Source organism: Pleurodeles waltl, chromosome 3_1 (genome assembly GCF_031143425.1).
Source record: "Pleurodeles waltl isolate 20211129_DDA chromosome 3_1, aPleWal1.hap1.20221129, whole genome shotgun sequence".
Lineage (NCBI taxonomy): Eukaryota > Metazoa > Chordata > Amphibia > Caudata > Salamandridae > Pleurodeles > Pleurodeles waltl.
In genome coordinates this window covers 1,215,563,741-1,215,588,499 of record NC_090440.1, presented here as the reverse complement: position 1 = coordinate 1,215,588,499, position 24,759 = coordinate 1,215,563,741, and the positions used below count along the sequence as shown (strand labels likewise).

Below are 24,759 nucleotides of genomic sequence, written 5' to 3'. Positions count from 1 at the left end.
TTACTGGAGGGGTGGTAGAGTGGGATCAAGTCTGCGTCTGGCTCTTTCACCAGCTGGCACATTCACAATGACTAGCTCCGCCTCTCTGCCTCTACACAAACAGCGGTACCACTCAGACATTCAGTGCACGGATGTTAACACATCAAATATGAAGCTTGGGTAACAGGACATGTTTATTCACATCAAAACAGTAAATAGAACATTCTACAGCTGACCAGCAGTTCTAAGTCTCATAATATTAAGAACATTGCATCATCAAAATACATACAATACAGTCTGTTTGCACATATCACATCATATGTAAAAATGATTGATAAAAAGATCCATATTTGCAAAGGTTACATGTAAGTCCAACACAGAAAAGTGCCACATCACTAAGGACTTGCTTCCATTAATCTTATTGGACCACACAGTTAAAACCACCTGTATTGTCGAGAGGCAGTCCCAGCCCTCCATAAGCTTGATGACCTGCCTCCATCCCCACTCCTCCAACACTGTGCTGCCAGAGGGGCCTTATGATGTGGACTAGGAGCGACAGCCCCATGGCCTCTGTTGGTAAAACTGTAACCCGTGGCCCCCCAGAGCCAGTGCAACTTTCCTTTGCAGAATAAAGTTTGCTACCCATCTTCTCAGTGCTGCCCCAAATAGTATTTGTATGGGGAGCCCAGATCATTCTCTGCTACCTGACACTCCGCCGCCTAAACTGGAGTGGGAGGAGGGATAATTGTTCTGCAAGTCGCCGAGTGCCATTACAGCCCCAGCCCAAATGTTGTGACGGTCCGGTTAAAAGCAAAAGGCCAAGTTGACACAGGCTTAAATAGCCCCTGCCATCATGACTCTGTGACCCAAAGTGACACGCTGCCTGCAACGCCCCATTCTATTTCCTGTCCCCTGTCTCACCCTTGTGAGACCAGGGACAAGAAATTCGACCTGTGGACCAATGGCCTCCTTTGCTTGCCCCTATCCGGGCCAAACATTTGCAAGATCTAGGCAGGGTATGGACCTATGTGGGATGCCAGTTAATAGTGTCTTGCACCCTAAAGGAGGGCACTTTACATAGAACCTAAAAGAATGCCACCACTCCAAAAGCACTAAGGACCTTACAAATGTCACATACTCTCCGTACAAATGTACAGGAAATAACAACGCCAGAGCTCTACTTTCTGACTGACAGCTTGTGCTCGGGATGGTTAAGAATTCCAGTTGCTTATGTAAGCAGACTTGAGTTGGACGAGTGGTGTAGCAAATTGTGCCAGGTACTTTAATCCTTCCTCGCCTGCACATTGTAAGATGGCTTCTTGTTTAACAGGAGCATGACATGTTTTTGATCTCACACACACAGGGCATTCAGTAATAAATGATTTGCAATTTGGGCTCCCTAATATTGGTGTTGTGCCCTTTTAACTGGTCAATATTGAGAACTAAGCATTTTATATGTGCGAGGTAGAGCGTGCACAAAAACCTTTCTCTCTCTTTGCAGAATTGTCTCCACATACACCGAGACATGGTCAGACTGGCCTACAATGCAATCAGGCTCTGCCAGGTCAGTATGTAGAGGCCTGTTTTATGATCTGCTGGGGTGGTTTTTACTACTTATTTTCCAGAATGTTAAAACAAACATTGCATGTAGCAAGTTTAAATCTATGCAATCTTCCATACCTTGCAAAATACTTATAGAGCATATTTTTACAAGTTCAAAACTGCCCCAGTTTGCAAAAGTTGGCTACATTTTTATCAGCTAATTCACTAATGGGGCCACTTTTATTTTGGTGCCCTGACCTATTGTCTGCCCCAATCCAAACCTGCACCTGGAACAGGACAGGGCTAACCTGTTTCTGGTTTCGTTCCCCAAACACTTATCTCTTCTTTTGGAATGGCCATCTGTTTCAGAAAGTGCCTGGTTTCCTGTGAAATTGCTTTAGAAAGATTTCACAGCTGCCTGGTAATTCTGTGAGCGGGATAAAAAAAGCGCCCAGGAACATTGTTGTTTAAAACAAGATGACAGATGCCTCTTCTTATATTTTATAGGCCTTCTGCTGTGAAGCAGATTTCATCAGCTTGTCTCTTTTGGGCAAGATCTAGCCTCTAGCTTATTTCAGTGCCCATAAATATACATTCAAAAAAAATAATGGCTCCTACAAACGACTAAACCACAGATAACAAGTCCTCCTATTATGAAAATGTTTTAAATATTATTGGTCTTGAAAATTTGCACTGGTGTTTGAGAGGTCCATCACCTTCCTCATTGACGCAGTAATCTTTCTTTTTAGGTCGAGCCTAGGCAGCGTGCATGCACGGTCTGCAAGACCTGCTGTATTCAGTAAAATGACTTTGATCCCACCTGCTGCTAAACCACAGGTTGACTCCATTGTCACTCTTCTTTGCTGCCTCCTAATTGGTTCATGCACCCGATACATCACTTCCATTCCAAGCTGAGAAGCACGAGCCTAGTACACATTATTTCCACTTAATTAGTGGCCGCCCGCTGTGATGCAGGTACTGTTTCTTCTATCTCCCTCTCATTTCTCCTGCACTCTTTGCCCTATTCCAGTTCTGGCCCTGTACTTCAGAAACCAGTTACTCTCCTCCAGCTTGCCCCATACTTCTCCCACAAGGTCATGCTAATTTTATATTTATAGGCATGGCCATGGAGAGATTAAGGTGCATATTTAAGAGCCCCTAGCGCCACCGGAACATCCCTTTTAGTGACGCTTCAGTGGCGCTATCCACTGCACCGTATTTGCAAGGTGGTGTTAAGCCACTTTTTGTGGCTTAACGCTACCTTGTAAATGGCTGCTTCACATGCAGCTCTTTGCGTGGAAGGCACGTACAATGGGTGTTGCTGTGGGCATGTCACAGCAACACCCATAGCATTTTGACGTTGCCCCAGATTTACGAGTTTTCATAAACCCGAGGCAGTGGTATTGAACTACGAATCAGGGCAGGTTGAAGGTGTACCAGGAAGCGTGGGATACTTGGCAGCAGGGTAATCCAGGGGAAAAATATTTTGCAAGTGTGCTTAAAGTAAACATTTTGAGAGAACGTTCAATGGCGCTGACTCATGTTGCTATCATCAGCTTGTTGTCAGGAAAGCATGCCGTGACTTTGAAGCATTGCTTTATGTTGAAATAATATTCTTGCAACATTGGTTCTGTGTTTTCTTTGCACCTATAATAGTTTGACGAATATAGGCACACCCATCTTCTTGCATTTATTTCCAACATTCAAATGGGCTGGAATAGTGAGATACACTAGTCAGTGGCAAAGGGTCAGTGGTTCTTTTCTGCCTTCTGTGGACCCTCACTGAATTCTAGGAGTTCGTGGACTCCACTGAGTCAGTAATGGAAGCCACCACAGCTTAAGCAACTTTGAAGACTAGAACCTCAAAACACTACACAAAAAATACAGACACAAGCATTCATTAAAAATATAAAAATGATGACGTTTTAATTTAATTCACAAAAATATAAAAAATCTGAATTTTAATTTTAATGGGAAGGTTGCAGATCTTATACATTAATCTGAGGCAACACATCGTCCATGCTATTTTCTGTTTGATGCATTTGTACTACTCCTCTAAATCAATTTGAGGGCACTAACTTAATTGATGGCATCCAGTGTTAGTACCTTCGCGTTTACTGATCGTTTAAACATTTTCAATTTGACATTTTGCTTCTTTATTTCTACACACTTTATTAATCTATTAATATTATTTAATTTACTTAGCATACATTTTGGTGTTGCTGACAGCCACGGTTCCCATACCACAGGTTAAGAACTGCTGCATTAGGTACTGTGGCACTTGTGTGTAATTTGCTAAATAAGATGTGGCTTTAAGAAACCATCGCTTATGTTTAAGTGTGACTCTTCTTTTGCCAGTGCCAGCTATTAAAATATCAAGATTTGCCAGATCATCAATCAGCAGCTCAATGTTTACTAAGCTTCATGCCACCTCAAATATATTGGAAGTTTGCCATTGATGGTGAAAGTGCGACACCAGTGACAGAGACTGGTGCACAGTAGTCTGGGATGTATATCCAAAGCCTACAATAAACAGCCTTGTCTAGGGGCCACTCAACATTGCCTGCTTGGAGCATCAGATCTACTCTGGCTGAAGTCCGAGCCTTCTTAACTGGTGACAGATTTCTTTTTCCAATAAAAAGTCTTTTTGAGGCAGTCTAATTAGTTACATGCCCTTACCTCTACCTTGGTGCAATAATATTAAATTGACATACATAATGTGACTTGACATCTTCATCCCAAATCTATACACAAAACAAGAGGCCCAAATTCACAAACTCAGAAATTTGTTTGTGTAGGATTACTCCTTTCTTTAGAGACTATGGGGGTCATTACGACATTGGCGGACGGCTACCGCCGCCCGCCAAGCGGTAACCGCCGTGCGGCCGCACTCCCGCAGCCCCCATTACGACATTCCCGCTGGGTCGGCGGGCGCAAACCAAGTTTGCGCCCGCGGGCCCAGCGGGGATGAGGCCGCAACATAGGAGCCGGCTCCTAATGGAGCCGGTGGTGTTGCGGCCGTGCGACGGGTGCAGTAGCACCCATCGCGCTTTTCACTGTCTGCTATGCAGACAGTGAATTGCTGGCCGGGGCCCCCAGGGGCCCCAGGACACCCCTTACCGCCAGCCTCTTCCTGGCGGTGCAAACCGCCAGAAACAGGATGGCAGTAGGGGTGTCATAATCCCCAGGGCAGCGCTGCTTGCAGCGCTGCCCTGGCGGATTATCACCGCCGGGGCTAAAACTGCGGGAAACCGCCGGCCCCAGCGGTGCGACCGCGGCGCTACCGCCGCGGTCGTAATAAGGGCCTCCGTACCGCCAGCCTGTTGGCGGTACGGACGCTACATTACCCCTGGCGGTCTCCGACCGCCAGGGTCGTAATGACCACCTATATGTGCTTATTTGCCTTTCGTACTCTGAGAACTGATTTAATTCTGCTTTTGCTAGGAGTGTATGTATGACCACTTTCATTGTAGAAAACAACTTGCCAAGGATTTCTGAATATACTCACATGTGTGAGTTGGTATGAATTGGTTTAGGTCGAGCCTAAGCAGCGTGCATGCACTGTCTGCGAGACCTGCTTGATTCAGTAAAAAGAGTTTGATCCCTCCTCCTGCTTACCATAGGTTGACCTCAGTGTCGCTCTTCTTTGCTCCTTCCTAATTGGTCCACACATCATTTCCATTCAGTGCTGAGGAGCACCAGTTTAGTGCAGATTAATTCCACTTGATTAGTGGCTGTCCGCTGAGATGCAGGTACTATTTCTTCTACCCCCTCCCATTCCCCCACCCTCTTTGCCCCATTCCGGTTCGGGCACTGTGCTTCAGAAACCACTCACTCTCCTCCGCTTGTTCCCTACCTCTCCTACAAGGTCACATAAATGTTATATTTATAGACATGCCATGGAGAGATTAAGTAATTTGCCCAGAATCTGAAATTGTTGAGCCGATGCAAGACTCAAACCTCGTTCCCCAGTGCAAAAGTCGGCAACTCTGACGGTAACGCCACATTGCTTACATTTAGGTCCCCTGCTAATAGCTTCATGTGATCCCATTAAAAATGCGGAAGGCTGGCTGCAAGATGTTACATTATCTCGGGAATGTCATCCCTGCACACAAATGCAGGCTAGGGACTGAATCATCAACTTTGATTTCTGTTGCAGCTCAGACCAGAAACAGCCCTGTACCAAATCCAAAGCTTGCTGTTATTCCTAGAAATGACACTATGCTCCTGGCTCTCTTTCGTTGACGTAAACCTCATCTTGTCCATTCACCTCTGAAAATAACTGCAACTGAAATGTTCACATGATGGTTGCGGAAGGGGCCATTTGAAACGCTGGGTCTTCAAACTACACGAGTGTGTGCCTTTCCTCCAAGCATGTTTTATGCTGGTAAGGTAGTTTAGCACGCTTTTTGCACTTCACAATAAAGGATGCTTTTCCATAAAACACTCCTCCTCGGAATTGAATCGACTGCGCACATATAAGTGCACCCTTTAACGATAAATACTAATATAGTTTGGTGGCAGAGTATAAATGCCTTGCGTGCTTATTCTGCCCATTTACTGCCTGGTCTTTGCTCATGATGCTCACACACACCACTTTGTTGCTCTTCAGTGATTTTGTGCTTTGTTTATGTTAGGGCACTGCTATATTACATAGGACTGCATATAGTGCTAAAACCCAACAAACAACCAAGTGTGATTGCACATTTATCAGGTAAATACATATATAAATAAACTGGCTGCAATTTGGCAATTTTTCTTAAAACCAAAAATATATGTATAAATATCGATAAGATTATTACAGAGGGAACTGTATAAAAAATAAATACCATAAAACTGGAATCTCTGGTCATAACTACTGGTTTAAACCCTTAAGGGTGTTAGAAAGGTCATAGGAATCAGTAGGCTCTGTACCCTAGGTGAAGCAGTCTGTCATTTTAACTGAACATGTGATGCCAGTTGACTAGAAACGTTTTTGCCAACACCCTCAAGAGTAAATGTACAAGCGATAATGCTATTTGGTCAGACAAACCTCTGTCCTCCCCTATGGCCTTTCATTCATAGACATGATGTTACTGACTGGGGCAACTGTTGTTATGCTCCACTGCTGTTCTCCAGAATAATTCGATCCGAAAGCATTTTTCTGTCACATTCAACATTTATGAGAAGCCTCCCTGTTAGCTGAAAGCTTTTAATATTTTGTATTGTGCTAAACTTGTACCTCACACACTGTACCCTGTAGCTTTCCATTACTACTTTACTCAGCGGCGTAAAGCAAAATGATGTTCCCTCCCCCACCGAGTTACGTACCAGTATAATCCATATGAGTTAAACTGAATAGGCCCACCCACGAACAGTGAGGACCCCTCCGCACTGCTGGGGCTGCAAGGGCCTGCATTTCTTGTTTGAAGTATTTAGCAACCTCCCGAAGATTAGAGTCTTTACGAACTCTGCTTTTGTGACTAAACGCATTACCAGACCAAAGAAGCCACAAGGCACACCTGCAAGGATGCACCTCTAGCATAAAAATATGAGTCCACAACGGTAGTTGGTTGCACTGTGGCATGTTCTTCATTGTGTGCATTGCTATATTAATTTGAAGATTCAGTGGTCTCCCAAGAGTTTTCCCCACTTAAAAAGCAATGGCTGGACTTTTGGCTTCCATTGGACCTCACCTTAGGGGGCTAAAAAACCTGGCAACCATTTCTGTTTCTGCATGGGTTGACTTCCTTGGTGAGCTATTAAGGGGCATATTTATACTCCGTTTGCGCCGAATTTGCGGTGTTTTTTTCGACGCAAATTCGACGCAAAACTAACTCCATATTTATACTTTGGCGTTAGACGCGTCTAGCACCAAAGTTCATGGAGTTAGCGTCATTTTTTTGCGTGAACACCTTCCTTGCGTTAATGATATGCAAGGTAGGCGTTCCCGTCTTAAAAAATGACTCCGATGCATATGCGTCGTATTTATACTCCCGGGCAAAAATGACGCCTGGGAGTGGGCGGGTCTAAAAAACCCGCATTAGCGCCGGATTTTAGCGCCTGGGTCAGGGCAGGCGTTAAGGGACCTGTGGGCTCAGAATGAGCCCAGAGGTGCCCTCCCCTGCCCCCAGGGACACCCCCTGCCACCCTTGCCCACCCCAGGAGGACACCCAAGGATGGAGGGACCCACCGCAGGGACATTAAGGTAAGTCCAGGTAAGTATTTTTTTTTTTAAAAAAAATTGTGGCATAGGGGGGCCTGATTTGTGCCCCCCTACATGCCACTATGCCCAATGACCATGCCCAGGGGACAGAAGTCCCCTGGGCATGGCCATTGGGCAAGGGGGCATGACGCCTGTCTTTGCTAAGACAGGAGTCATTTCAATGGGGGTTGGGCGTCGTTAAAAAATGGCGCAAATCGGGTTGAGGTGATTTTTTTGCCTCAGCCTGACTTGCACCATTTGTGGACGCCCATACAGCATTTTCCCCCTACGCCGGCGCTGCCTGGTGTACGTCGTTTTTTTTAACGCACACCAGACAGCGCGGGCGGCTAACGCCGGCTAACATCATTGAATAAATACGGCGCCCGCATGGCGCTTCAGAATGGCGTTAGCGGCGCTAATTTTTTTGGCGCAAAACTGCGTTAGCGCAATTTTGCGTCAAAAAGTATAAATATGGCCCTAAATGTCCAACTCGTTTCCACTTAAAGGTCCAACACCTTGTCCCAGACAAAAGACCCCATGCCTCATGCACAGAATGTCCAAAGAGATACAGGTAGGAATCTCCGACATTCACTTTGGGCAGCAGCAGCAGCTTGCGTGAGTTACAGGGGGCGAGGCAGTGCATTCGGGGGGCGGGAGGGATAAGATCAGCAAAATGAAATAAATAAATTTAAAAAAACTTACCTTCATGCCGCCGATCCTCTGTCGTCTCCTCAGCGGGCAGGCGCAGGCTCCCAGTCTGTCCTTTGGCCAATCCTGACGCTGCTCAAAGTAGCATTAGGATTGGCTGGGAGCACCCAGCCAGGGTGCTCCCAGGCAGACTCGGAGCCTGTGCTTGCTCTCTCCAGCCCAGCAACACAGTGCCGGGCTGGAGAGAGCACACTGCGCATATGTGTTTGTCTGGCCCGAGACGGCCAGCCAAACACACAGGCGCTGTGAGGGGAGTGCACAGTGCACTCCCCTCACTGCTCGTCACCCCAATGTCCCACCCCTTTCATAATGAAAGGATAATAAACACAGGGGCATATTTATAAGCCCCTAGCGCCACCTTGCGCCATATCAACATCATTGTTTTTACACTAATGTGGCCCAACGAGGCCAAAATACTAACGCCACTTTGTAACCCTTTGCGATACATTATGCCTGCATCAGACTTAATTTTTGCAAAGGGGGTATTTCCCTGTTAGGGGGCAAAAAAGTCAGTAAGGAAATCTCTGAGATTTCCTTGTGCCATTTGTTCCAGCACGGAGCAGGCGTTAAAAGAGGGCTTCCATTATTTAGAATTGGCCCCTACATATTCTGCAGCAATAGCGCCAACATTTCGGCTCTACTCCTGCAGAGTACATCAATAGCGTCACATAGAATGATGCTATTGCGCCCTACCTTGTTCCATGGTGTGCCATACTTAAAATACGCCACACACATGGTGGTAGTAGTGAGGCATCAAGGGGTGCAGGGAAAGTGGCGCTACACTCAGTGCAGTGTCACTTTCCATAAATCTGCCCCTTAGTTTATTATACTTTAATTGTGAAAGGTTTGCAGCTTCTGCTGCTGATGGGAATGGGGGGCACTCCTCCAACATAGCGGAGGAAGTGCCACTGACTTTGGGCACTCCACCTTTTGGCCAATGATTGGCTGGCTTGAAACATACCTACCCAGAACCAATCAGAAACAGCACAGAAAAGAAAGATAAAAAGTATAAGACAAGAAACAAAATATTCTGATCTAAAATGGAGGGCCCAGGCTGGAATCCTCCTGAATTCTGAATGGTATGCTTTTCATTGAAATATTTCAGCCCTCTGTATCACTTCACTACAATGTACCAGTTAATCCTCCATTAGATAAGGCTAATTAGAAATAAGCAGTGTGTATCAGTTTCAGGACACTACTATGCAAGTACTTTAACCGCTGACACGAAGGTTTGACACAAGGTTAGTTATCATAAAGATTAGCAAAATAGAGAGAAATTGGGGAAGTGAACAATGATTGAAAATTAGTAATTGTTAACACCTAATTACCAGAGCCACCTTTCATCCAGAAACAATAAAATAGTCTTTTTCCATGGTAAGTTATAGTTTAAAGCAGGTTTCTTTCTCATGATAATGAGCAATTTTACAGAATCTGTGCGTCTTGTACACATGCCTCCCCTGTCGTTTTATCTGCAGGGGGCAGCATAGGCAAATGCATGTGGATGTGTAGCTTACCCCCCCAGGGCCGGTTGAATATTGGTTACCCAAGAGGAGATTAACATTTAGCACAGGTCCAGGAGTCACTTTCAGAATCAGCTCAAGGGATTGTTGAGACCTTCGGGTTCTTCAATCCATGTTTAGAGGTAAGGCATTTGCCACATGTAGGAGACTGGCCTGGTTTGTAGTGAGTACCTTAGGTACTTACACCTTATACCAAGTTCAGTTATCCCTTATTAGTGAAATGAAGTCAGTGTTCTAGCAGCTTAGGCTGTTAGAGGTAGCTGTAGTAGAGCAGCTTATGCTGAACTAGGAGACACGCAAAGCTCCTGCATTACCACTATAGTTACACAGTACTTATACACAATAAAATACAATACTCAGTGTTACCAAAAATAAAGGTACTTTATTTTAGTGACACAAGACCAAAAAATAACTTAGAGGCAATACTCCTGGAGGTAAATATTATACACAATATAGACACTAGAGACCAAAATCAGGTAAGTAAATAGTCACAGAATAGTGCAAACAGTAGAAAATACCATAGAATGCAATAGGAAGAAATAGGCCACGGTCACCACAAACCATGTACTAAGAAAGTGGATTCCGAATCACAAATTCCCCCCCAGGCAAGTATAGTGTGTAGAGGGGTCCTGGGAGTGTAAGAAAGCCTCAAAGGTGAGTAAAAACCCCACCCCAGAGTCCAGGAAAGTAGGAGTAGAGTACTGCAAGTTTCCTTAGGACACACTACAAGTCGTGATAAGAGTTATTGCAAGCATCAAGCAAGACTGAAAACAACAAATGGTGGATTCCTGGACCTGAAGACCTGTGAAGAGAGGAGAACAATCCCAGAAGTCCCAGAAGATTCCAGGAAGGACAGGAGCCCCTGCCAAACTAGAAGATGGTGCAAAAGAGGATTCTCCCGTTAGAAGACGTCTGCAGAAGAGTACCAAAGAAGATGGCTGCGGGTTCCTGCGTGATGCAAAGGATGTCCCACGTCGAGATGTTGGATGCAGGCGAGTGGCAGCGCTGTGGATTCGTCCAACAAGCCTTGATTCAAGCAATGTCGCGGTTTGCATCAAAATAGCGCTGCCTGGACCCAGGAGGGACCTGGGGCCTGAAATTGGACTGAGGAAGCAGAGGTGGCTCCCAGAACTGGAGGGAACCCACAGATGACCAGGCAGCACCCACGAGAGTCCCAGGACACGGAGACAAAGAAGGTGCAAATTGCGGGTGCTGAAGCACTACAAAAGAAGGTCCCACACCGCTGGAGAACAACTCAACGAATTGAGTGTCGCAGGATAAAGTGCTAGGGACCTGGGCCATGCTGTGCATGAAGGATTCTTGCAAATAGTGCGCAGAGGCCTCCGGAGCTAGAGATGACGCGGTGCTCATGGGTACTGTTGCAGACCAGGAAGGAAAGCTGTTACCTCTGCCAAATTTGGACAGCTGGACTTTAGGACAGTCTGGGTCGAAGGGGTCCACAACCGGTGTTCCAGGGAGCACGCTTGTCATCAGGAGAGGAGTCCCAGAGAACTGGTCGTCATCTTGGAAGGTGCCTGCTGGTGCAGGGAAGTGACTCCGTCACTCCACAGGAGATTTCTTCGGTCCTTCTGGTGCAGGGTGAAGACAGGGAGTCCTCAGAGCGTGCACACCTTGGAAACTGTTGCAGTTGCTGCCTGGAGCTGAAGTTGCAGTCACAGTAGCCTTCTTGGATACTTTCTTGCAGTTACAGCGGCTCCTGGAGCAGTCTGCAGTTGATCAGACGGTCAGAGGATGAAGCAAGAGTTGCAGAGGATTCCGGGTGGAAACCTGCAAGCTGAATCTGAAGAGGAACCCTCAGGAGAGACTCCCCTTTCCTTTGTCCAGTTTCATGCCAGAGCAGGGACTGGGGGTCCCTGAACCGGTGTAGACTGGTTTATGCAAGGAGGGCACCATCTGTGCCCTTCAAAGCATTTCCAGAGGCTCTGGGAGGCTACCCCTCCCAAGCCTTTAACATTTGTTTCCAAAGGAAAAGGGTGTAACACCCTCCTCCCAAAGGAAACGCTTTGTCCTGCCTTCGTGGGACTGAGCTGCTTAGACCACAGGGGGGCAGAACCCTGTCTGTGAGGTGGCTGCAGCTGTAGCTGCAGTGCAAGCCTCAAGAGAGCTGGTTTGGCAGTACTGGTGGTCCATGGCGGAGCCCCCAGGATGCATGGGATAGCCCCCAATACCAGATGTGGAATGAGGGGACAATTCCATGATCTCAGACACTTTACATGGCCATATTCGGAGTTACCGTTGTGAAGCTACATATAGGTATTGACCAATATGTAGTGCATGCGTGCAATGGTATCCCTGCACTCACAAAGTCCCGGGAAATGGCCCTGAACTATGTGGGGGCACCTTTGCTAGTGCAAGCGTGCCCTCACACTTAGTAACTTTGCACCTAACCTTCATCAAATGAAGGTTAGACATAAAGGTGACTTATAAGTTACTTAAGTGCAGTGAAAATGGCTGAGAAATAACGTGTGCGTTATTTCACGCAGTCTGCAATGGCAGGCCGGTGGAAGGGGTTGTCTGAGTTCCCTATGGGTGGCAAAAGAAATGCTGCAACCCATAAGGATCTCCTGGAACCCCAATGCCCTGGGCACCTAGGTACCATATACTAGGGACTTATAAGGGGGGTCCAGTGTGCCAATTGGAATTGGTAAATGAAGTCACTAAACTATAGTGACTAATTTGGAAGCAGAGAGAGCATAAGCACTTACGTTCTAGTTAGCAGAACTTCAGTGACACAGTTAAGCACTACTGACAACACACATTAGGCCACAAATTATGAGCACTGGGGTCCTGAACAGCAGGATCCCAGTGAGACAGGCAAAACACCTTGACAGATAGGGTTTTAACTATGAGCACTGGGGTCCTGGCTAGCAGGATCCCAGTGAGACTGTAAAAACACCCTGACACACACTCACAAACAGGCCAAAAGTGGGGGTAACCATACTAGAAAGAGGCTACTTTCTCACACCACACTCCAAAGATTTCAGGAGATTGTCACTGTTCAAGACAGTTGTACACATGTATTCCAGTCAGTGGGACCAGAGTAGCACTAACAGATAGTGTGGCTGTGTACCCTTCACCATGACCTGTGAGGGAGGTGAGGACCCACTACGAAGACCAGCCCTTTCCTCACTGTGAGTCCTTAGCCACCTTCATCCAGATGTAGAAGGCATACCATATTAGCTGTCAGGTTGAATCTGCAACTATGCTCAGGCAAGTGTGTTTCAGGGTCTGCTATACTTTCCTAGTCAGTAATTTCTCATTCGTTGTAAAATTGTTGCTTGATGTCAGTAAGAGACAGTAATCTACGGCCACTTAAATAGCATTTCACTGAGCATGGTGGCTTTGACCGCTCTCTTCTGTGATAAGACTGTTACTTGACGTTTCTTGGTTTCATTTGGGCATCACATATTCACTTTTTTGTGACTGTTATAGGTGGTTGGCTATATGGGTCGGATATAGATAAAGTTTTAAGTGTTATACATTGGAATATTACTGATTTATATAGTTCTTCCATTGCAACCCCTTCTCTCATTATCATGTTGTTATCATATCTAAAACATTTTTTTCTCGAAACACAAAGGTGACATGCACTTAGGGTGAATCTGTATTGTTTACACCCTCATTCATTCTGGGATCAGTTATAAAAAGTCGTAGCGGAGGAGCCCCATATGCAATATTACCAACCTTCTGCAAATTAGGATGTGTGGGTTGAATATAACACCATGCCATATCAATATTCTCTCAACGTTCTCTAGCCCAGCCCACATCAAGCAAATAACACAACGGCTCAGAGTCAGTCAGTGAAAAATAAAATGATAAGAAAGCAATTTTATTATCATTTTATTTATCACTGTCTGACTAAACCATGGAATCTAGAGTAGGGCGGGGCTGGGCCATGGCAGGGAGCAGGAGTGTTGGGCACTCTTTAAGTGCGCATGTCGGTTTTGCCAGCCATCTTAGGACACTAAACCGACATACACACTTACTTTTCCCCAACCCAGCTGTGTTACAAAGCAGCGTGGAGAAATGGCACAGGCTCCCTGGGCCTGAGGCAGCGTCAGACCAGCCCTCTCAGGCCAATCCAGGCACTTGTCTCATGCTTGGTATAGCATGAGAGCAGTTTCTGGATTGGGAGTCTGTGTTATGTCCCAGTGACTGCCGGGAGAAGAGCACCAAGGTGGCTGGCAGCAGGACTGGGAGTGGCAGGTAGGTTTTAAAAAAAATGTATTATTATTATTCCTCAAACACCACCCCACTGCTTTAGATTTGCAGCAGCCACCACTGGCTTGAACACCTGCATGAGGGACAGGGACATGAGGAACTGCCTATTTTAATATTCTTTCACATTATGAGGCCTTCCCAGCTGTGGAGGTACTATGGAATTCTTGCCTTTTGATTTTACTACCAGGGCTGGGATGGCTTTGTGCTATTGGAGGGATGGTATGTATTCTCTAAGTGGAGTGAGTGGGCGATCCAGGCTTGTGAGAGAGAGATGCCTTGTATAGTGCAGTTGTGTGTTGCTATTTTCATTTACATAAAAACCCCTCTGAGAAACGTACTTGGCAAGAGAGTACACCTCACAAGAACTCACATACGGTGAAATGCAGTTGTATTGTATCAAAAATCACAAGGGAAGAAATGTTCGGTAAAGAAAATTAGGCATGCAAAAATATTGGAGTGAGAGGTGCATTGGTATTTGCTAGTGTTATGGTTAGCGGTAGAGTAAGGTAACAGGGTAAGCTGTTTGTATCATTTTTAGGGTTAAGTTCAGAGTAAGGCTGATAAAAGTTGGAAATATAGTGAGGATTATAGTGGGTTACAGTTAGGTTTAGGATGTGCTTTATTGATAAGGTCAGGGAAAGAATCTTGGTTAGAGTGAGTGTAAAGTTTAGGACTAGGGAAAGGTATACTCTATAGGGTGCACATTAAGTTTGAGGTTAGGTTTATTGATAAGTAAAGATGAACATAGTATTTGCAGAAATGTAAAATAGATTAAATAAACCCTTTTCTTAGATCCCCACAGAGCAGATCAGAAGTCAAACAATCCACCTAAATCTGCTTTGTATGGGAACTAGAAGAAAGTGTGGATTCCTGCAAATTCCAGATCACTGCTGCTTTTCAGCAGGCATGCTCCAACAAAACCTCTGCATTGTGTGTCTTTCCATGCCCAATCTCTCCCTCCGCTCTCCTCCTACCTACATCTGAGGTTCCCTGCTTGGTTCCTTGCCCTTTATTACTCCACAACACCTACTTGTAAGTGCTTCTGCCACTCCTACAACCCCCATTTTCGGGCCTTTACCACCACATAGACACAGCAGCTATGGATGCAGTGAGGATGGCACATGAGCCTGTCACTTACAGAAATGGGGTTCAGCATGCTTCGGCACCAAACTACATTCCAGAAATGAAATAGATGCTTATCATTTAACTCCACTTCGGTGGAAGGAAAAGGTTGCCGATTTAAGGCAACTAGCTCAGTAGGCAATAACAAGTTGTAATTGGCTTAATCTGTCTTTCAGACATGGTTAGAAATGTCTGTTTGGCTAATGACCACCCTGTCAGAAATTAGCTGCCCATGCCCATTCATCTAATCACTGACATTTCTGTATGTCATGGAATGGCAGGCCAGTAAACTCACAGTGGTTGCCTGCAACACTACAAAATCCACTGAACAAGTGGCATTTGGTATATTGAAGAGATTCGTTATCTGCCTTGGGTACTTACACAGCCATGGTTTAAAAGGGCAAATACCCAAATAAAATCTGGTCTCCTGGTGCAGTTAGAAATGGAAAACTACAACTGTATAGACCTCTATTCTCGCTTCCTGAAATATCACAGGGATTAGTGGCATGTGTTAAAGTAAAATAAAGAATGGCACAATATCCTTAAAGTATGGATCTGAAAACATCAAGATTTAAACATTTTGGCCCTCATTACAACCCTGGCAGTCGGTGGTAAAGTGGCGGTAAAACCGCGAACAGGCCGGCGATAAACAAAAATGGAATTATGACCGTGGCAGAAACCGCCAACATAGACAGCCACTTTAGCACTCCGACCGCCACGACGGTACAAACAAACAGCATGGTGGTCACCGCCAACAGACAGGTGGAAGACAATGTACCGCCCACACTATTATGACAGGCCAATCCGCCACCTTTTCTGGGGCGGATTCAACACGAACAAAAACACGGTGGAAACAGGACTTGGAAGGGAAAACACTCACCTCTACACATTCCACGAGGAACCAGGACGCCATGGAGCCTGAACTCCAAATACTCCCTGCAATTGTCTTCCTGCTCCTCTACCAGGAGCACGACCGATGGCTGCGGCGACCACAGTGAGTACTGCACCTACGACACAGGGGAGGGGGGAGGGAAAAGAGAGGGACACACACACGTAACACCCCCACCCTCACCTACAACAACACACACACCAATACATGCTGAAACATTACATTCCCCCCCCACCCCCAGCCTCCCCTGGAAGAACGCAAGGACAAAAGGAAATGATTGTAACCATTGTAATCAATAAATATCCATTAGTCCAAAATTTATATACACTATAAACAAATATGTACACAAAGAATTCAAGTCCAGGTACTGCACCTACATAGTCCGTGGACCACTGGGCCCAAAATGCATGGGCGAGGCGCATACAAGATACCCGATCGAAATGGAGAGAACACTGCAGAGGCATCAGATCAAAACAAAACAGGCACCTCAGGGGGAAGGGGGGCACCTCAGCCGGATGAGTGCACGTCGCCAACTCCACGAGGGGGCTCCATGCCCATTGATGTATCCTGGGAGTGGAAAGCCACAGTCTCTCAAGTCTCTCTAGTGGGTGGGTTGACTACTGCTTTATCCTGGGGAGTGCAAAGCCACAATCTCTCAAGTCTCTCGAGTGGGCGGTTTGCCCACTGCTTTATCCTGGGGAGTGCAAAGCCACAGTCTCTCAAGTGGATAACAGTCTCCACTGGTTCTGAAGGGGGCTTTGTGCCCAGAGTGCTTCATCCTGCCAAGGACAGAGGTAGTGGATGCCTTTCTCCACTGGTTCTCGAGGGGGCTTTGTGCCCAGAGTGCTTCATCCTGCCAAGGACGGTGGTAGTGGATGCCTTTCTCCACTGGTTCTGGAGGGGGCTTTGTGCCCAGAGTGCTTCATCCTGCCAAGGACAGAGGTAGTGGATGCCTTTCTCCACTGGTTCTGGAGGGGGCTTTGTACCCAGAGTGCTTCATCCTGCCAAGGACTGAGGTAGTGGATGTATCTCTCCACTGGTTCTGGAGGGGGCTTTGTGCCCAGAGTGCTTCATCCTGCCAAGGACTGAGGTAGTGGATGTCAATCTCCACTGGTTCTCGAGGGGGCTTTGTGCCCAGAGTGCTTCATCCTGCCAAGGATGGAGGTAGTGGATGCCTTTCTCCACTGGTTCTGGAGGGGGCTTTGTGCCCAGAGTGCTTCATCCTGCCAAGGACAGAGGTAGTAGATGCCTTTCTCCACTGGTTCTGGAGGGGGCTTTGTACCCAGAGTGCTTCATCCTGCCAAGGACAGAGGTAGTGGATGTATCTCTCCACTGGTTCTGGAGGGGGCTTTGTGCCCAGAATGCTTCATCCTGCCAAGGACTGAGGTAGTGGATGTGATACTCCACTGATGGTGGGGCAACATGTAAGCTGCCCAGGCCCCTGGAACTGACCACCAGCCACATACGGATTACCACTGGGGATGGCAGCCATGTCTGCGGTGGTGCCACTGGCTCAGGTTGTTGCGGGCCGCTGGCGGTGGTGTCATTAGCGGCAGTGCTTGCAGTGGTCATTGTGGCGGTGGTGCTGGTGGCTGGGTCACTGACTGCCGTGCTGGTGGCTGGCTCACTGATTGCCGTGCTGGTGGCTGGCTCACTGACCGCGGTGCTGGCGGCGGTGTCTGTAATGGCGGTGCTGGTGGCTGGCTCACTGACCGCTGTGCTGGCGGCGGTGTCTGTAATGGCGGTGCTGGTGGCTGGCTCACTGACCGCTGTGCTGGCGGCGGTGTCTGTAATGGCGGTGCTGGTGGCTGGCTCACTGACCGCTGTGCTGGCGGCGGTGTCTGTAATGGTGGTGCTGGTGGCTGGCTCACTGACCACGGTGCTGCTGAAGGGCTCTGTATCTGGGCTGCTGGCGGTGGTGTTCTTCGTGGCGGTGCATGTGGCGGTGACGGTGGTGGTCGTGTCCACCGTACAGGTTGGCGGGGACGTTGACTTGCCTTTCTGCTTCAGGCCCTTCCCCACCTTGGATGCTGGCGCAGCTGTCTTGCCACTCCCCACACTTGTCTTGGCTGAGCCCTTGGTGGCAAGTGTTTTGGCCTTCTCGCTCCAGGATGTGGGCAACTTCTTCTGTTTTGGAGTTGGGGAAATGTCCTTGGCCTCGCTCCTTGGGACAGTGGCAGCCCTGTTGCTTGGCGCACCCTAAAAACCGGGTATTGCTGGCACCACTGTGCCCGGTGATGTGGTGGCTGAGGTGCTGGGTTGGGACCTGGAAAGGTGGGCCCTAGGGGACGGACGGGGGGGGAGGTGTAGAGAAGAGGTCAACATTTAAGTGGAAAAGTTTTTTTGACACACTGGGACAGGTAAATGGAGGGGGTTTGGGAGTGAAGAAAGAGGTAGTGGTTGTAGGAGGTGTTCGTTTGCTGACTTTGGGTGAAGGTGCATGGGCTGGAGGCTGTTGTGAGGTGGATGGCTGTTAGGTGGGTGTGTGACTGCATTTGTGTAGTTTGGGAGGAGGGCTCACAGACACACTAGTAGAGGACACAGGGGATGTGTGAATGGTAGTGGGGGTGGTGAGTGCACGTGAGCGGTGTGTGGTGATGGGCGTGCTGGTGATGGAGGTAGTGGCTGAAGATGTAGTGCATGCAGGTGTGAGTGAAGACGTGACAGGGAGGGAGGAGGGAGACATAGAGGAGGGGGACACAGTGGAGGCAGTGGATGTTGGTATGTGTGCATGGGTATGATGCTTGTGTGAGTGCTTGTGGGATGTGTGGTGCTTATGTTTGCCAGAGCCACCCTTGTGTGTTGAGGTGTGTGCATGCTGGTCTGATGGTGTGTTTGGGATAGGCTGAGGTACTGGGGATTGGGTCTGGGTGGAGGAAGTTGGAGGGGGGAGGCTGGACACAGGGACAATGGCTGCCATCAGTGCAGAGGCCAGAGCCTGAAATGCTCTCTGTTGGGCTGCCTGGCCAGAATGAATGCCCTCCAGGTATGCATTTGTCTGTTTCAACTGCCTCTCTACACTCTGGATGGCATTTAGAACGGTAGACTGCCCAACAGTGAGGGATCTCAAGAGGTCAATAGCCTCCTCACTGAGGGCAGCAGGGGTGACTGGGGCAGGGCCTGAGGTGCCTGGGGCGAAGGAGATGCCCACCCTCCTGGGAGAGCGGCCAAGGGACACACGCTGAGGGGCTGCTGAGAGGGTGGTGCTGGTAGGGGGGGTGGCGGCTGTACCTGTAGATGCGGTGGGCACAGAGGGGCCCACCACCGCAAGGGAGCTCCCATCAGATGAAGAGTCTGTGTTGCTGGTTTCAGCTCCTGTCCCTGCCGTGTAGCTCCCCTCGCCCTCCGTCCCACTGGTGAATTCAGACTCCGTTGTCTGGCCCTCGAGGGCCATGTGGGATGCAGCTCCCTCCTGCTCCGGTGGCACAGCTCCTCCGCCTGATGATGCTAATGCACACAAGAACAGGGAGACCACAAAAAGGGGGGGGAGAAAGAAGGAAGACATGTTCAGTGCTTACAATACCGCTACCGTTGGCGGACACTACAGATACAGCAGCCCTCTGCACTACGCCATGCACTTGGAGTTCCCTAATTATTCACAGGGACATGGGGTACATGGCCTATGCCCGATTGCTGCACACATGAAAGTCACAGGAGCCTGACTAGGTATAGATGGCTCTTACCACTGGTGGGGATGGGGTGCCACTTAGCCTGCCTCACAAAGGGTCCTTGCCTACAAAGCTCGCCCTAGCCTATGGGAACCCACTGCCCACCTCCCCACCCAGACACCTCCAGTGCGCGCAGAGTCAGCTGAATGTGAGTGTACTCACCTCCATGTGGCTGCTGTGATGCCCTCAAGCGCCCATCCAACTCCAGATACGCCACCGCCAGGATCTGGAACATCAGGGGGGTCATGGTGCGACGGGCACCCCTCCTACATTGGGAGGCCATCCCCAGCTGGGCCTCCGCCGTCTTCTTGCTCCAGCGGCAAAGGTCCTCCCATCTTTTACGGCAGTGGGTGCTCCGTCTGTGGTGGACCCCGAGGGCACGCCAAATATCCTTCTTCTGGTGGGCGCTGACCTAGAGTAATTGTACAGGGGAAACTTTAAAACTTTTACCGTCCGGACCGTCATACTCATTGCCCACCAGTTCCCACCCTTGCCCTGGCGCACATACACTCACCATCCGATCATGCAGGCCTCATCTCCCCCCGTGCCTTCCATCCACACCACTCCAAACAGGCATTGCCCATACAGCATGCTCACAGTGTACTCACCTGTTTGTCTGAAGGACCGTAGAGTAGCGTGTCCACCTACTAGTTTGTCCAACTCCTCCGATATGAAGGCAGGGGCCCTTTCCCCAGACACATGAGCCATCGTCGCTTCCAGACTGAGGTCACAGCAGCACTTGCAGTGTAGGTCCTCTCCTGTCGAAGATCAGGTATCAAGTGAGGGAACAGAGAGAATATGACAGTCACGTCCGTGGCGGTGCGTACCGTCACCGCCGGCGTACATCGTCATTGGCTCCTGGGACCCATAGGGCCCAATGTTAACCAATGCAGGATTGCGCCGTGGTCTTCGACCGCCTACCGCGACGGTGTTCAACGCCAGCGCAGTTACCTCATATCCCCTTGTCCCACATTACAGGTCAGGCAGCCGCCATTTCAGGGGGCCACATGGCATTATTTTTTAAAGCGTCACACATATATAGGCCTTGCATATACACAGAGACGGGCACATAGCGTATTAACAAATGTGTGCAATACTATTGTTTTTTTCCTACCTCAGTGTTGGCTGACTCTGTGCTCGCTGTTCTCATCCATAGGGCACGTCCGCTGGGGCAGGTGAGGAGATGGCGGCATCCTCCGGTGTACAGACCGCTGGTGGACCTGTCGACAATGGAAGAGCGACATGTAATAGTCACTTACAGACTTGATTGTGCCACAATCCAGGAACTGTGTGCACAGTTGGAGCCAGACCTGATGTCAGCAATCCGCCATCCCACAGGAATCCCCCTAGTGCAGGTCCTGTCAGTACTCCATTTCCCGGCAAGTGGGTCTTTTCAAACTACAGTGGCCATAGCATCAGGGATGTCTCAGCCAATGTTCTCCAACATGCTGTCCAGAATGTTGTCTGCCCTGCTTAAACACATGCGCAGCTACATTGTTTTCCCTCAGGTGGAGGATTTGCCTACAGTGACTTCTATGCCCTGGGACATATCCTCAACATCATAGGTGCCATTGATGGGACACATGTGGCCTTGATACCCCCCGCAGGAGTGAACAGGGGTACAGAAACCGGAAAAGCTATCATTCGATGAATGTGCAGATGGTGTGTTTGGCCGACCAGTACATCTTCCATGTGAACGCCAAGTTTCCTGGCTCAGTTCATGACGCTTACATTCTGAGGAATATCAGCATCCCTTCTGTGATGGGGCAACTCCAGAGGCACCGTGTGTGGCTATTCGGTGAGGACAAGGACCCTATACCGTGTGAATAGTTGTCTGGGTCTGGGGTTGTCCCTAAGGGTTAGTGTGTGTCTAACAGTTGTCCCTCGACATTTGCAGGTGACTCTGGGTACCCCAACCTGTCATGGCTACTGACTACAGTGAGAAATCCCAGGACAAGGGCAGAAGAACGCTACAATGAGGCACATGGGCGAACTAGGAGAGTCATAGAGACGACCTTCGGACTTCTGAAGGCCAGGTTCCGGTGCCTCCATATGACAGGTGGCTCCCTATACTACTCACCGAAGAAGGTGTGCCAGATCATCATGGCCTGCTGTGTGCTGCACAACTTGGCTTTGCGACGACAGGTGCCTTTTCTGCAGGAGGATGGTCCAGAAGGGGGTCTTGTGGCAGCTGTGGAGCCTGTGGACAGTGAAGAAGAGGAGGCATAGACAACAGAAACACCGTGATCCAGCAATACTTCCAGTGAGACACACCGCCTCCTACATCTGATAAAATTGTAAGACCTATCATCTGTCAGTCACTTTCACCCAGTGTATGGGCCCTGACTTGTCACTTTGCCTTTCCATTCCACAGATGTGGTTCCCACTGTGTGACCTCTGGTATGTTACCTCATGGACTAGAACCGTGTCACCCAGGTATAGGTATATTGACAAATTGAATGGACATTGGTATTTTCCTCAGTTATTGCAAATACACATTTGTGAAAGCACAGACTGACTGCAGATTGTTTTGTGATTCAAGGGTGTTTATTTAAGTGCAAAATGGTGGAGGTGGTATTAAAGTGGTCAGGGGTGATGGTGGAGGAATGTCCATGGCAGAGTCCAGTCTATTTGTCTCACAGGTGCATTGTCCAAAGGGGCATAGGAAGTGGAGCTAGGACAGTTTAAGGATGGACAGGGTGACAAAGTGGGACAGACGGATGACAATCAGGGTGGTCTCATTTCTTGGCGGGGATCTTGGCATTGTTCTCTGTCTTTGTCCTGGATCTAAGGGACAGCTTGCGGGGTGGTTCTCCATCTGCAGGGGGTGGGGTGCTGGTGTTGTGGTCCTGTGGTGGTGCCTCCTGTCCACTAGCGCCAGCGGAGGTGATGGGCAGTTCATCGTCCAGGCTAGTGTCAGGGGCCCCTTGTTGTGCCACAGAGTGGGTTCCCTGGGCCAGTCCTCCCCGTCGGACAGCAGACCTCCCAGTTCCCCGGTTTTCCTGTGCCTCTGTCCCCTGAACCGTGTGCCCACTACCCCCAGGTCCCTGCTGTTCTTGGGTTTGTGGGTTTGCCTGGGTTCCCTGTAGTGGTGGACACAGTGCTGCTTGACGTGTCCTGGGGACAGAGGTATGGGCCTGCTGGGTGGGTGCTGTGCTGGTGTTTCCTGAGGGGGGAGGCTCTGTGGTGGCCTGTGACTGTGTCAGGGGAACCGACTGTCCCGAGGTCCCAGATGGGCCGGGCTGGTCATCTAGATCCAGTTGGACAGAGCTGCTGTCATCACTGTGGGCCTCTTCTGTGGGGGAGTGGACATGTCTGGAACCTCCTGTCCGGTGATGTTGGGTAGGGGGCCTGCAGGGGTGTAAAGGCATGATTATTGCCTCTGTGTGTGCCATGGTGTGCAATGGGTGGGTGACCCTGTACCCCAGTGCTTACATTCTTGTGTAGGACATTGTGTGATATTTGGTTTGGGGATCTGTGTGGGTATGTGTAGTGGACATGCATTGGTGATGGGTGTCCATGCTCTGTTGTTGCATGCAGGGCTTGGTGTTGGGATGGGTGGTTTGTGATAGTGGGACATATGTGATGAGTTGGAGTGATGGGGGTGAGGGTTTGGTATGTGATAGCATGCAGGTAGGGTGGGGGATATGATAGTTAAAGATTTGACTTACCAGAGTCCATTCCTCTAGCTACTCCTGCGAGGCCCTCAGGATGCAGTATAGCCAAGACCTTCTCCTTCCATGTTGTTAGTTGTGGGGGAGGTGGTGGGGAACCGCCGGCAGTCCACTGAACTGCAATGTGGTGTCTTGAGACCACAGAACGCACCTTCCCCTGTAGGTCGTTCCACCTCTTCCTGAAGTCATCTCGTGTTCTTGGGTGCTGTCCCACTGCGTTGACCCTGTCCACGATTCTGCACCATAGCTCCATCTTCCTAGCTATGGAGGTGTGCTGCACCTGTGATCCGAATAGCTGTGGCTCTAACCGGATGATTTCCTCCACCATGACCCTTAGCTCCTCCTCAAAAAACCTGGGGTGTCTTTGCGGTGCCATGGGGTGGTGTGGGTGATGTGTGAGGTGGTGTGTGTTGTGATGTGTGGGGTGATGTCTACGGGTGTGTGGTGTTTTGTGCGTAGATGTGTATGAGTAATGGTGTTGTGTGCCTCTGTATGCTGGTGTGGTCTTTGCTTTTCTGTCTCTCTGCTTCTTCTAAATTTTTGGTTGTAAGGGTTTGTGGGTAATGTGGGTGTGTGTTGTATATTGTATTGGGTGTGTGGGAGTGGTGTGTGTATGTGTATCAGGTGTGTGTATTTTGAATTGTCCAATGTGGTTGTGTTTTGTAAATGTGTGTTTATTTTGAGCACGGCGGTGTGTACCGCCAATGGTATACCGTGTTTGAAAGACCGCCGCATGGATTCGTGGGTCGTGATAGTGTGGTCGTATTCCTGTTGGTGTGACGGTGGAGGTTTTGTTACCGGCAGTTTATCACTGACCTTTGGTGTGGCGGACTTGTGTGGGTGTCTAGATTTTGGCAGTGTGTTGGGGGTCTTCTGCACGGCGGTAAGCGGGATTTATCGCCAATGTTGTGTTGAGGGCCTTTATTCCTTATATGAGTTTAATGCAGAGTTCTTTTTGTAGCTTTTTAATTGGAATTGTGATAATACAGTGACCATCTTGGATCTATTAACCACAGATGATCCATTTTACAAACATTGATGGATATTGGAAAAATCCAAATCCCTCCTTGAAAACAAAAAGACTCACCAGATCATTCAGGCCCTGCGAGGAGACCTTTTACCACGTCAGTAGAGGCCATTGCTTCTCTTTTCCTGGCAGACATCAGTCTGCCAAATTTAGAAATCACTGTCAGGCAGTCAGGGATTTCTTTGCCTTCAAATGAGGCTGCTC

The 24,759-nt window shown here is 48.6% G+C and overlaps 1 protein-coding gene across 22 annotated transcripts in view; it reads left to right on the top strand.

Annotated features, from left to right (window-relative positions):
* Positions 1 to 24,759, top strand: part of PKNOX2 (PBX/knotted 1 homeobox 2) — a 3,670,033-nt gene that overhangs the window by 2,901,726 nt on the left and 743,548 nt on the right. For 12 of the 22 annotated variants that reach the window (XM_069224545.1, XM_069224529.1, XM_069224528.1 and 9 more), the window contains one exon: positions 1,481 to 1,543. The exons of the other annotated variants lie outside the window; for them this stretch is intronic. In XM_069224545.1, the coding sequence (XP_069080646.1) occupies positions 1,481 to 1,543 (63 nt within the window). The remainder of the gene's footprint in view (positions 1 to 1,480; positions 1,544 to 24,759) is intronic. 22 annotated transcript variants of the gene reach the window in all.